The sequence below is a fragment of the Oncorhynchus masou genome, chromosome 15 (genome assembly GCF_036934945.1).
Source record: "Oncorhynchus masou masou isolate Uvic2021 chromosome 15, UVic_Omas_1.1, whole genome shotgun sequence".
Lineage (NCBI taxonomy): Eukaryota > Metazoa > Chordata > Actinopteri > Salmoniformes > Salmonidae > Oncorhynchus > Oncorhynchus masou.
In genome coordinates, this window is record NC_088226.1 from 16,330,552 (window position 1) to 16,345,250 (window position 14,699).

Below are 14,699 nucleotides of genomic sequence, written 5' to 3' on the forward strand. Positions count from 1 at the left end.
TATAGACTTATTTTCCTACTGTATTATTGACTGTATGTTTGTTTTATTCCATGTGTAACTCTGTGTTGTTGTATGTGTCGAACTGCTTTGCTTTATCTTGGCCACGTCGCAATTGTACATGAGAACTTGTTCTCAACTTGCCTACCTGGTTAAATACGGGTGAAATAAAGGCGAAATAAAATTAAAAAACAACATTCGAATGGTGTGGAAAGCATATTGGAGTGGGGTTGAAGAAAAGTATTTAAGGGATAATCAACTAGGGTTTATGTGTTCCATGGAAATAATGAACGAGGTGGAAGGTGTGTTCCATGACCCGCTAGTTGAGTGGAACTGACCTTCCACTGAATTGCATTATTTTCCAGAGAACGCATAGAGCCCCGAGTTGATTATCCCTTTTATACCATGGCTATAATTTAACACATTTGCGTTAGAAATGTGTTCATTTGACGCTAGAAATGATTTCAACATCCACTGAAGTAGCTAGCAAGTTTACTAGATAGCTACAGTAGTTGTCATGGTAACCAAACAAACAGACTTGCTAGTTTAGCCAATCAAACCATCAGTCTGAGTTTACCACAATGAAAATCTAATAAAAAAAATGCCAATAGTGTTTTCATTTCGACTTTTGCTTTCAAAACAGTCCAAACATATAACATGTAAGAATGAACTATAGCCATTGAATTCTACCTTCCAAATATATCTTGCATTATGGGGAAATAATACAAGCTCTAGAATGCCCTTCTTACCCATGCATCTAGTTTTAACCTATTACTTACAGCAGCTACGGTGCTAATAAGTGAACTGTCAATCCTACACCCCCCCCACCACTCCCTTGCTAATGTTGTTATTTAGTAACAGCACAGTTTCTTTACTGTCACCATGGTCACAGGGGGAGAGTATTTGTTGTTATAATGCTTTGACCTGTGAGAGCTGGTAACCATGGAAACCCTTTTTGAAAAAGGACTCCCCAGAAACGTTTAAGGGTGTCATCACTTCCCTGGTCTCCTTCTGTTCCCACTTCTGTGTTTTTGCCCAAGGCTTCTGTGTCTGGGAGGTTGTGTTGCATTGTGCCAGTGTGGGCATGGCACGACCCAGAGAGCCAACCGGGAGACTGAGGCCTGAGACTGAGAATGGGGCCCAGCCATCTTTGTGCTACATCCAGGACTGTCAAATGGTACAAAGAACCAGAATGGAAGAGATTTCTGTTTGAAGGGTTATGTAACATCAGTGTGTTTATGTTATTTATAAAACACACTGTGCCAGGTCACTTTCAAACACTGGACTAACATTGGACTAATGACACTCCCTAGATCCTTTTCACATTTGTTTTAAAATGATGTGCAAAGACAATTTCGTGCTCCAGCATCATTACTCTGAGTTAGTTTGGCCTGGGTAAGGTAAGAACCCCCCTTTGTTGTTATTTTATGTTTACAGAATCATCGAAACACTGTTTTTCTTTCCCAAAATGTATTTTGAAATGATGAAACAAATAGTGTTGGTATAGTAGTAGGGTCATTCCAGGAAACGAGTCCCTTCTGGTGACCTAATGAGACTCTTAAGGAAACGTTCTCTAAAGTTGTGGGAACATTTGTTGTTAGCTGGGTTTTGGATAGTCTAACTTGGAGAGAAAATAAACGGTTTTATTTCACCTAATTTGAACATTCTGTCATGAAGAGCACATGTTCAACTTAATAAAAAGTGTGTTTTCCCATCATAAGAGGTTAAAAAATGAATTAAAAAATGACTATAGTCAGTGCCTATTAAGTGCCAAATAAAGTATCGGGGTTAACCGCGACAGGGTATACCATTTAATCTGAAATCAGCCATTTCTCCTTGTGACAGGAGGAATGGAAGCTTGTTGTGTGAAACAGAGAAGGGCACTTTTACAAAATGTATTTTTTTTAAATAATTCTAGCCGGTTCCCATATGGGTAACAGGGTTGACATGTTATGTTCCACCCACTCAGTTTTCCACCACAAAACACCAGAAAATAGCCAAAAAGAGTAGAAGCAGCTCTGCTTTTACACTATGACTTGACTATTAGATATTCAAGGTCTCTTTTCAGAAACATTTTTAAAAGAAATTGTTTCACCATATTAAAACGAGAGTTCAGTTCATGTAACAGGGTTGACCTTAAAATGACGGCCAAGTTCTTTTTTTTTTAAACCTTAAAATTAATGAACTAAATCATGTGAAATAAATAATAACCTTCAGAAATTACTTTGTTAAAGCAATAAAATAACTAAGGGCTTTACAATGATGGTGAAAATTGGTTAAGTGGGGTTAAGTGGGTTAGAATCCTTCTTGAAGTTACAGAGGGTGCACAAAGGGCGATCTAAAATTCTCAGAAGTCTTTATTCATTAAAAAAAATATGATTTATTGAATTTTCCATGTGGTCTATATTAAAGGGCACTTCATTTAATTTAACAGTCTTTCAAAATTCAATATTGGTGCACAATTTCTACTTAAAATATCAAAGAGACAAAAAAGGGACTCATTTCATGGAAGGACCCAGTACCACATTGAATGTATTATACACTATGTCATAATGAGATATAACACATTTAATCATCATTGATATTAAATAGAAATCTGAATGTAACAGTCCAGCTAAGGATTGCCCAATCCAGGAGGTATTAGATTGACATGACCATACATTCAGTTAACTCTTAAAGGCTTGCATGTGTTTTTTTGGCTAGGGTCAGGAATGTGAGTCATATTAGGCACTACACTGACCCCCTCTGTAGTTGGGAAGGCCTCATCTAAACCATACATGTTCCAAAACACTTTGTATTTAAAAAAGTCCAACAAAACAAAAACATTCTCTAGATTCCAGCTAGAATACTTGATGATAAATACATAATTGTACACCTATACAGTATATGATATGCATATTTCATGTATTTACACCCATTTTGGGTACAGTACAAATTATTTGATTGCAGATCAACCTGTTCTGCAGACTCTCACACTGAGAATCTACAAACGGCTGCTGGGAGACTAACAGTCCCAGTCTCTCCCTTGCTCTTCCACTGTGACCAGACATACGTCACATAAAACATGCCCCTGTGCTGAATACCTGTTATGTACTTGAGTGAAGACCCAAAAGCGGTTTTAACAGAAAACAGAGTTCTTTAATGAAAAACAGGAATGGCATAAATCCTCTTCCAACGTTGTCAATGGAACAAAAAGAACGTTAGTATAATGCAGGATGCACCTGCCAGGCAGACTCCGACAGGATAGGACAAGGTGGAAGCAAACGAGACGACAGCTTGCTTCTGGCATCAAAAACACAAACAAGAATCAGACACTGAAAGTAGCAGGAACAGAGAGAGAAATAGAGACCTAATCAGAGGGGGAAGAGAGAACAGGTGGGAAAGAGTGAATGAGCTAGTTAGGGGAGATGTAGAACAGCTGAAGAATGAGAGACAGAGAAGGTAACCTAAAAAGACCAGCAGAGAGAGACAGAGTGAAGAGAAAGGACAGGAACAGACATAACAAGACATGACAATACCAGCATGTTCTGGGCCAGTCGGGGCCATCCCATCTGGCAGGTAGCAAAGACATGACTGGGTAAGTGCATGACTGGGTAGGACTCCTGAGAGAGCCTATAGGAGAGCCCTATGTCCCTGTTGTGTCTGTCCTAACTGTAGGTAAAGTTCCAGTAAAGGGGTGGGGCCTACCTGGCCATGGGCGCACACTCTCCCAGGTGTATCCTGAGCACGCCCTGGCTGTGGAGTCTAAGCAGGTGGTCAAACTCAGCGGGCATAGCGTGCACCGTCTTCTTACTCTGCCTGTCGTCGTAGTAATGGTTGGTGAGGGGCTGGTGTCGGAGGGGGTGTTCATTAAAGGGCCAGAACCCATAGAGATGCACGTTGGCACACAGCTCCAGCGCCAGGCTAGCCACGATGAGTCCTGTGCTGAGGCGTACCGTCCGCAGGCCCTGGCCCTGCCAGAAGTGCGCCAGACTCTGTAGGTACTCTGGGTTGAGGAAGACAGGCCGCAACGGGCTGTCAAAGTCCTGGATGGTGTAGAGGGCCCGCAGAGACACAGGCGTGTTGGGGCCATACGAGAAGGCTGGCAAGAGCATCAGGGAGTCGCCATAGCTACGCAGGCTCTCCACGAAGGGCCGACGACGCTCCTGCAGTCCCCCATATCTGAGAGAGGATGGTATGGAGAGAAAAAGAGAGCGGTGAAGAACAGCTGGAGGAGATGAATTTGATCAGCACCAGAATATATGATCAGGTAATTTCTTAATCCACCATAAAACACCAGGTGATAAGCAGTATGAGAAGCCCAATGAACTCCGAAACTCACTTCTCCATGAGGATGCTGGGATTAGCTGTCACCAGGTCTGTCTTGTTGCCCACGTCTCTCTCATAGCCGTTCTCCAGAGGAGGGAGATTACACCTGAGAAAGGGAGACATAGAGGGAAGTGGTCAGTGAATTTGTTTCTAACAATGTTTAAGAGGAAAGGGTAATTATTGTGGAGTAATTCTTCTGTCTCACACCTGATAACAAACTGGGCGGAGTCGATTTTCTCTCCACAGCTGCTATTAGCTAGGATTCCTCCATTCCCAACAACAGAACACGTATCCCATGTTGTATTCACAAAAGGATCCTCCTGTAGGCAACAAAACGTGTCATGTCACTCTCTTTCTTAAACACACACTCACACACACTAATCATTGAGGTGACACTCTGGACCAGCTCAACAAACCTTAGCAAAGGTGCTGAACAGTTCAGGGGTCACCTGAAGAGGCTTCCTCTTCTCTCCATCGTACACAACCTTTGACCCCAGAGGAGTGTTGGCCTGTGTCACCATAGCCTTGGTAAGTCCATGACATCTGTTACTCAGAAGAGACCTGAGAACACAACAATAACCTTTTGATTATAAGATAAAGACACAGTATTAAAAGCGAACTGTAAATGAGTCATGTACTTCAAACACACATTTCTCTTATTTTGAAACAGTCTATTTGATAAGTTAGGTATAAAAACCTACTGGTGATAAATGTAAGAAAAAATCAGATATAGGAATACATAAACAAGGCCTCATCTTCATCTTGATATAAATATATAAATTGGAAAGGAATGTTTATTGAAAAGTATTGTCTTTTAGAATGTTCTTCCTTTCAAGTGTTTATTCATTTACAAAGTTCCTTACAGTTCTCTTTGGTGTTGTTTGGTGTGGTCGAAGTCTCTGTATACTCAGCTTCCTGTCTCCGCCAGAATTAGCCTGCGGAGACAGGAAGCTGAGGAAGATAGCCTTGAGAAGGGAAATACCCACTGACTGACTGACGCATTGTGTCGCAACAATCTTATATAACGCTGACCTCTACTTCTACTGCTACTAACAGCATGAAAAAGTAAACGCTAACATTTCACAGGTCACTTCTCCTGCTTTGAAGCACACTTCCACGTGCTTTGCATCTCATTCTCCTAGGAGTAGAAAGGAAACATCACCTTTGTTATGGTTAGTGACCCTCACAAAGTGGTCTTTGGCTCATCTTGGCTGGCTTTTAGTGGGGTTCAGAGTCTGGGTTTATAGTGTGGTGATGTTTCACCTGAAATTTCTGAACTTGTCCTCCTGCTTCTTCCAGCTGTGAGAGTAGCGCTCCACCACTTTTTCAGTAACTGTATCCCTTTGACACACACATAGACACAACACAGAACATGCAGTTATGAACCATGTAATGAAGTTAAGAACAGTAGAGAGACCGATGAGGTGGTTGTTGAGCAGAGAGGATTGTGGGTAGTGGTTGCCAGGGCGTGTATCTAGTCTCACCTGCAGCCCTTGCATGTTCCGGAGGGGACTGGCCCAGAGTTCATAATAGTATCTTTGTGGGGGGGTCTGCCAGGTTGAACATTGCTATGTACACCAACAGGGACAGAGGAAGACAGAGAGAATAGAAGGATGAGTAGACCTCTGTTTGAACCCAGTACACCACTTATCTTGTCAACGCTTGTATAGCTGCATTGTTTGCTGTTGTATTTGCAGTGTATTGCTTGAGTTTACCATGTTACCTTCGTTGAATTAATTGTGCTGATGTGGTAATTTACAGTGTGTTTACATTAAACCAATAGCTGAATGTTGTGCATACTATAAACAACAACCTGGTGAGCTAAAGGGTTACTGAAGGGTAAACACAGATGTTTAAGTGTGTTTTACTCTTCAAACAGGAAACCTGAACGCTTGAAGGAGTTTTACAGCAGCATTACAAACGGCAGTGCCAACCCCAAATTAACTGAAAGACAAGGGACTTTATCAAAAACAGTCTGAGAAGAAATCCAAGGGCAAAGGTCAAGCCTGAAATTACTACATACAGATAATCCCCCTTGAAGTGAGCTATAAAGAGATATTTTAAGAACACACCACAGAGGGTACATGGGTTTCCCTGCTCCACAATGTGACACTCTTGTAGACAGTTATTTATGGCGGGATAATTGTCATATCCTGCAGATGGTGAATGTCAAACAACACTTAGTTCTATGATTCATCTGAGTCTAACGGGCGACATCTTCCTTTCCCACAGAAAACAGATCACTATTTCAAATCAACGTCTAACAGAGCACACCTACAAGCACATGCTAGGTTCGTATGTTTTTATAAAACAATGGGTCGAGGGGAGATAAATCTGCTATAATATTTTTTTTGTGTGAGTATGATATTTCAAAATGCACCAACGTTGAGCCTTCCATGTGCCTTTGCAACACCTTCCTCTTATTCTACCTACACTGTCAAATAAACAGTTGAGTTCGCTTCAGCACAAGTTGTAAAATTAGAACAGGTTGTCCAGAGTCCATTAATAGTGGTCTGGTTTAAATCCACAGTCAGTTAAAGACTTTGGGATTTATGATTTGAAATACATCAGCTCTGCTGGGGCACAAACAGAAGTTTCTCTCTCTCTCTCTCTCTCTCTCTCTCTCTTCCACCACATAATCAGGGTGTGTCAGTGGTTTAATTAAGATACCCACAGTAACAAGCATTGAGAAAAACCAACCATTGCTCTGAGGAGAGAGAGAGAGAGAGAGAGAAGAGATAAAAGGGGAGTTGGTGGAGGGGGTACCAGTGAACAGGCATAACCACCAACACTAAACATATCATATTTCACCCCCTGCTCAACTCTTAACTTGTTCCAGTAGAGCAGCTACTCACACCAACCGATGTGAAACAATCACACATTAAAAGCAAAAGTGTGGAGACTCACTCCCTTCTGTCCTCTCTGTGCCTGTCTGGAGTATATGATGCTAGCTACCACCAGCCAGGCCTAATCCCCCAACCTAGCCCGTGGCTAAAGGCTCCAACACCTGCCCATTCGAGAGGGAGGAAGTTGGGGAGAAGGGATGTGAAAGGGAGTGGGACTCACCGGTCTCCGAAGACATACCAGACGAGTGCAGTCAGGACAGTCCCCAGGATGGACAGGGTGAGCATAAAGCAGAACAGTCCCCTCATGCCTCTCTCCCCCTACTACGTCCTCTGGCTGGCCCTCTTCTCTCTCTCCCTCTCTTCTAGTGTCCCTCACTCAGCACTGACACATTAGTTTGTTTTGGCACCTTTCCCCTCTTTCATTTTCTTTTTTTTTACCTCTCATGCACCCTCCTCCCTCCCTTGCTTTTTCTCCCCGATTGTACTTCACTGCTCACTCTCGCTCTTTCTGACTGGTTAATCTTTCTGTCTCACTCACTCCCCCCTCCTTTTCCACCCTCTCTTTTTCTCTCTCTCTCTCTCCCACTCGCTCTCTTTCTGAGCGTTTCCAGGCACACCGCTTCTGTAAGCAGGCTATCATATCTCTGTCTGTGCCCTATAAAAATACCTCATGCGCCTCTCTCCTTTCTTTCTCTCCTTTCCCCCCTGTTTTCTCCCTCTCCACTCGGCTCCTGTAGAACTACAATGTCCGTCTTGTCCTCACGCCCTCCTTTACGTAGATTGATGTGTCTTGTTTCCTTTCATCTCTCTTTCTGGCTTTCTCTTTCTCACTCCTTCATTGAGAGCACACCATGCTCTTACTTTCTGTCCACTGTAGTCCCAGAGCTCAAGCTGTTGCTCCTTCTGCATTTTCCAACCCCACCCCTGAGCCCCAGCCTTCTCTGCACTTTCCCCCGCCCTCCCTCTCTTCCTGTAATATCCGTCCCACCCCCATCCGAACCCCCTCTTCTCTCCCCTCCTCTGCATGTAGAGCAGCCAGTAATATAATTCCCTGGTACTGAATTAGCCCAGGGTCTGCCTCTTGACTTGTGTGTATGAGTGTGTGTAGTGTGTGTGTGTGTGTGTGTGTGTGTGTGTGTGTGTGTGTGTGTGTGTGTGTGTGTGTGTGTGTGTGTGTGTGTGTGTGTGTGTGTGTGTGTGTGTGTGTGTGTGTGTGTGTGTGTGTGTGTGTGTGTGTGAGCGTCTGCTTGGCAGGGATTTATTTTTCCCCTAGCCAATGATGGTCAGAGTAGGCTAGGGGAAGGGGCTATCGGCCAATCAGATCGACGGTTTCCCTGTTCTCTATCTCGTGCCCTTCTTTGACTGCCCCGTTCCATATCTGGCTGGCTCTGCAAGTTTACTTTCCAGGTGGTTTGCAGGCTCAAGCTCAACTTTGTTTACAGCATCAGGCATCAGTTCTAAGAAGCTATTAATTAATACAACTTTTCTCACCCTGAGAGATGATGAGAGAGAAAGAGGGAGAAAAACATATACTTTGTGTACAACGCAAAACCCCAAACAATGCATGCAGAGCAGAATTAGGACTATATCTGCTAGTTATCAAAATGTAATTCTACAACCACCTAAAAGGAAGCAATGCCCACACATTCCACCACAAAGCCCTCACCTACAGAGAGATGAACCTAGAGAAGCATCCCCTCAGCCAGCTGGTTCTGGGGCTCTGTTCACAAACACAAACAGACCCTACAGAGCCCCAGGCCAGCAAAACAATTAGTCCCAACCAAATTATGAGAAAGCAAAAAGATAACTATTTGACACACTGGAAAGAATCAACCAAAAAACAGAGCAAATTGGAATGCTATCTTTTCCTAAACAGATAGTACACAGTGGCAGAATAACTGACCCCCGTGACTGACGCAAAATTAAGAAAATCCTTGACTACGTACAGACTCAGTCAGCATAGCCTTGCTATTGAGAAAGGTCGCCATAGACAGACCTGGCTCTCAAGAGCAGACAGGATATTTGCACACTGCCCACAAAATGAAGTGGAAACTGAGCTGCATTTCCTAACTTGCTAAATGTCTGACCATTTTAGAGACACATATTTCCAATAGATCACACAGACCCACAAAGAATTTGAAAACAAATCAAACATAGATCAATTCCCATTTCTGTTAGGTGAAATACCACAATGTGCAATCACACAGCAAGATTTGTGGCCCGTTGCCATGAGGAAAGCGCAACCAGAGGAGCACATTGTAAATACCACCAACATTTCTCTATTTTTAATCTTCCCCCACTATTCATATTACAACTATTTACACATTGCTAAAACACTGATAATATAACACTTAAAATGCCTTTTTGAAACCTCTTTGAGTGCAATGTTTACTGTTTATTTCTAATAATTTTGCTAAATATGTTTCTTCTCACTTTCGTTTATTGTTTATTTCACTTGCTTTGGCAATGTGCACGTATGTTTCCCATGCTAGAGTGGTAGAGGGCTCAGGGATGAGTAGTCTGTGCTGATGAGCTGTGTGTGATGAGAACCTGTTTGTGACATAGCACTGGAGCCAGTTCAATCACCCGGGAAACTAAAGCAACACCCCCAAAATGACTGAGGGGAAGAAAGAGCGAGGAAGAAAGAAAAAAAGAAAGTGAGAAACAGATGTCCTGAGGAATAATACTGGTTTGTATGGGATCCTGTTGCTTTGTAAGAAACCTGTATCCACCTCTCTCCTGTTCTGGTGGAGAGAGGGGGGAGTCTGGAATACAGAGGCAAAGAGGTGGAGGATAATGTTCAGGGTTTGGCTTTAGGAAAACCGTAGGCACAATGAACAATAAACACCTAGCTAATAGAGGCCACACCTAAATCATGTGTATTATACACCATATATACAAAAGTATGTGTACACCCCTTAAAATTAGGGAATTCGGCTATTTTAGCCATACCCGTTGCTGACAGGTGTATAAAATCTAACACACAGCCATGCAATCTCCATAGACAAACATTGGCAGTAGAATTGCCTTACCGAACAGCTCAGTGACTCCAACGTGACAATGTCATAGGATCCCACCTTTCCAACAAGTCAGTTCGTCAAATTTCTTGGCCTGCTAGAGCTGCCATGGTCAACTGTAAGTGCTGTTATTGTGAAACGTCTAGGAGCAACAATGACTCAGCCAGAAAGTAGTAGACTACACAAGCTCACAGAACGAGACCACCGAGTGCTGAAAATCGTCTGTCCTCGGTTGCAACACTCATTTCCAAGTTCCAAACTGCCTCTGGAAGCAACGTCAACACAATAACTGTTCGTTGGGAGCTTCATGAAATGGGTTTCCATGGCCGAGCAGCCGCACACAAGCCTAAGATCACCATGCGCAATGCCAAGTGTCGGCTGGAGTGGTGTAAAGCGCACCGCCATTGGACTCTGGAGCAGTGGAAATGCGTTTTCTGGAGTGATGAACCACGCTTCACCATCTGGCAGTCAGACGGACAAATCTAGGTTTGGCGGATGGCAGGAGAACGTTACCTGCCCGAATGTATAGATGCCAACTGTAAAGTTGGGTGGAGAAGGATTAATGGTCTGGGGATGTTTTTCATGGTTTGGCTAGGCCCCTTCGTTCCAGTGAAGGGAAATCTTAATGCTACAGCATACAATGACATTCTAGACAATTCTGTGCTTCCAAGTTGGTTGCAATCAGTTTGGGGAAGGCCCTTTCCTGTTTCAGCATGACAATGTCCCTGTGCACAAAGCGAGGTCCATACATAAATGGTTTGCCGAGATTGGTGTGGAAGAACTTGACTGGCCTGTACAAAGCCCTGACCTCAACCCCAATCGAACATCTTTGGGATGAATTGGAATGCCGACTCCGAGCCAGGCCTAATCGCCCAACATCAGTGCCCGACCTCACTAATGCTCTTGTGGCTTATTTTTAACAAGTCCCTGCAACACTGTTCCAACATCTAATGGAAAGACTTCCCAGAAGACTGGAGGCTGTTATAGCAGCAAAGGGGGGACCAACTCCATATTAATGCCCATGATTTTGGAATGAGATGTTCAACGAGCAGGTGTCCACATACGTTTGGTCATGTAGTGTATGTGATCAGATTTTATCAACAAGAGATAAGTCCTGTCTTTAACTTCCAGGGAAAAGCCCCATTGATTATGAGTAGGGCTCTGTCTTAAAAGCTACCGTTAATCTGGGAAGTTGCCCAGTAGGCTGGACTGTGCAGTCTTAAGCCTCCCAAAACAATAGAGCTCTAAGAGAGGTTCTCCTGGCACATCTCACAGTATGCCCCTGCCCATGCAAAGATCCTGCTCAGTTATATAAGGGCACTAAATGTGCTACATTATGATTATGTGCAGTAAGGCTAATAAAAGATCATGAAGATCGGTCTGTTAATAACACACACTAGGACTAATAGTGTTGCTAATGTTGGAGCTCACTGAGACAATGAGGGAGCATAAGGGCAATCTGACAGTGCTATTAGCTTGCTCTGTGTAGGCAGGGAGGAAGGTGAATGGGTGAGTTGTGTAATGTTTTTGTGTACGATGACTGGTGTCTCTATGCTATGCTAGGCTCATGGATTCAGAGATTTATGTAAGCAGCTGGGCCTCCCATGGGGAATGTTTGCTATGTGTGTGCTGTGTGTTCCATTGGCCTAAGCCGCTGTACCATCTGGGCTTGACGGTGGTCAGGAGGAGGGGTGGATGTTATGTCCTTCTAGTTCCGTTGTGTCATTTCCTATTGCAGACAGAAGAACGGACAGACAGACAGACAGACATACACGGACACACGCCGACTCTTCTATCTCCTATACACAGATAACAGTATTCCCTCTCAGATAATAATATGTATCCTTTCATGATAGAAGAGGGAGTTCTGGGAAAGCTCTTTCTTCTTCAGACTGTATGAACTATGAACCTTGTGTAGACGCCAGATAAATGACTCAGCCCTAGAGCATAAGGCCTGTGTGGAGAAGTACACGGCAGCATGCATGCCTACAAAAATGATATGATCGGAGAAGGACTGTGAAGCACTGATAAGAAAAGACAGCTCTAGCTTGGAACTCTAAAAACAACAAAAGCAGCAGGCAGCAACACTGAGTATATGATATGCTGATAGTAGAAGGAGGCAGTGTTCTCTCTCTGTCTCTCTCTCTGTCGCTCTCTCTGTTGATAAAAGTCTCATCTCATTTTCCCCGTGTTACATGCTGTCCCACACACAGCACTCCAAGCCACATTAATTCCTTCTTGTTCCAAGCAAAAATACTTTTTTTCTAAGGGCACATTTCTAATCTTATTAAAGCCTCGCTCTCTGGGAACAACCTGCTCTCCTCTCCCCCGCCTCCCTCACTTCCCCCGCCTGACTGAATAATTCATAAATTATCAATCTAATTCAATTGAGTATACTTTAAAGTGATTAATCTATTATTCAACAGAGAGAGGAGGAATCAGTCCAGTACACTCTCAATAAATTATCAAGATTTGTGAGTGTGTATGTGTGTGTTTACTGTTGACCTATTACAGTAGATTTGTGTATGGATAAAGGTCTGTTTGAGAGTTCTAGGTTTATCATTAATGGTTTTCTGTGTATTTAGGTGAGTGTATTTTGTACCTGTATATTTGTGTAAGTGTACATAAGTGCTGCTGGTCTTGATTGTCAAGGTGTTGGTTAAGTGTTGCTGTGTATGTTTCCAGGCTGATATAGCCCAGCTGTTCCACACAGGGAGCCTGAGAAGGAGCTTAGCTGTGGGGGTGGGATGGAGGGGAGGGGCAATTACTTCCTGCCTGTGCCCATGTGACATCACACGGCATGGCTGGGCAGCTTCTGGATACAGGACAGACGGTAACAAAAGGACCCATTGTCCCCCGGCAAATCAAATCAAATCAAATTTTATTGGCAGCATGCACAGATTTAGCAGATGTTATTGTGGGTACAACAAAATGCTTATGTTCCGAGCTCCAACAGTGCTGTAATATCTAACAATACACACAAATCTAAAAACTAAAAGAATGGAATTAAGAAATATATAAATATTAGGACGAGCAATGTCGGAGTCCAGAGTATAAATATATATGTATGTGATGGGATGTATAGACATTATGGACAGTACAGTGGCTTGCGAAAGTATTCACCCCCTTGGCATTTTTCCTATTTTGTTACCTGGAATTAAAATGGATTTTTTTTGGGGGGTTCTAAAGTTAATTTTTCATTTCACCTCAGCAAGTTGGACTATTTGTATATGTCCATTACACGACATCCAAATATAAAATCAATTTAAATTACAGGTTGTAATGCAACAAAATAGGAAAAACACCAAGGGGGATGAATACTTTTGCAAGGCACTGTATTTGGATATAACATGTAGTATATCTGTAGAACACGATAGGACAGAATAGTATATGTACAGCAACAGTTAAATAGGATAGGCCTTGACTACAATACAGTATATCCAGTGTATTTGGAAATATTCAGGCCCTTTGACTTTTTCCACATGTTGTTACTTTGTTATTCTAAAATTGATAAAATGAAATATTTTCCTCATCAATCTACACACAATACCCCATAATGACAAAGTGAAAACAGGTTTTTGAAAACAGAAATACCTTATTTACATAAGAATTCAGACCCTTCGCTATGAGACTCGAAATTGAGCTCAGGTGCAACCTGTTTCCATTGATCATCCTTGAGATGTTTCTACAACTTGATTGGAGTCCACCTGTGGTAAATTCAATTGATTGGACATGATTTGGAAAGGCACACACCTGTCTATATGATGTCCCACAGTTGACAGTGCATGTCAGAGCAAAAACCAAGTTTTGAGGTCGAAGGAATTGTCTGTAAAGATCTGAGACAGGGGGGCCCACAATGCAAATAGTCCGTGTAGACATCTGATTACCTGTTCAGGAGTCTTATGGCGTGGGGGTGAAAACTGTTGAGAAGCCCCTGTGTCCTAGACTTGGCCCTCCGGTACCATTTGCCATGCGGTAGTAGAGAGAACAGTCTATGACTGTGTTAGAGGAATTTTATTCCTATATGTTCATTAAACAATTCAATTATAACAAAGCAAAACACCTGGTCCGTTTCTAAGAATTTGTAAGATTCTTATTTGCATAAAATAGATAAAGATCAGTCTCAAGATTAATCAATAGTGTTTATTCCCGAGAGCTCTGAACATAATCCCATGTACATTAGTTTATATAACACACATTGCGTCATGTCTTACGAAAATGTCCCCCCACCTCCTGGATCATGTCAAAACTGCTTTTCAATTCTGTTGCAACACATACACATTGCTTATCTTCTGCTACCATATGTTACACAATCTACTGCACGCCCAACGGTTTATCCCCTCCCTGGTTGGGGACCAGACATATTTCTTGTTGTTAGTTTCACTGTGATCACGAGTTGTCTGTAGACCAGGGGTGTCAAAGTCAAATGGACGGAGGGCCAAATAAAAAATTTAGCTACAAGCCGAGGGCCGGACTGTTCGAATGTTCATTGAAAAATTTTTAAATGACGCATATAGTCTAGTGAACCTAA

General features: G+C 42.7%; 1 protein-coding gene across 6 annotated transcripts; it reads right to left on the reverse strand.

The window, feature by feature from the left end:
- Positions 1-2,336: 2,336 nt before the first annotated feature.
- On the reverse strand, positions 2,337-14,314 carry LOC135555757 (alpha-2,8-sialyltransferase 8F-like). 6 transcript variants are annotated; one of them, XM_064988465.1, is made up of 8 exons: positions 14,056-14,314; positions 5,790-5,873; positions 5,569-5,646; positions 4,722-4,866; positions 4,513-4,625; positions 4,319-4,411; positions 3,685-4,158; positions 2,337-3,279 (listed from the first exon to the last, which is right to left on the reverse strand). In XM_064988465.1, exons 2-8 carry the CDS (start codon positions 5,831-5,833, stop codon positions 3,198-3,200), a joined length of 1,029 nt encoding a protein of 342 aa, XP_064844537.1. In that variant the 5' UTR covers positions 5,834-5,873; positions 14,056-14,314; the 3' UTR covers positions 2,337-3,197. The 6 variants fall into 6 exon arrangements, with proteins under 6 accessions (XP_064844537.1, XP_064844533.1, XP_064844532.1 ...); XM_064988461.1 differs by lacking the exon at positions 14,056-14,314 and adding an exon at positions 7,819-8,085; XM_064988460.1 differs by lacking the exon at positions 14,056-14,314 and adding an exon at positions 7,390-8,085.
- Between the last annotated feature and the right edge of the window lie 385 nt (positions 14,315-14,699).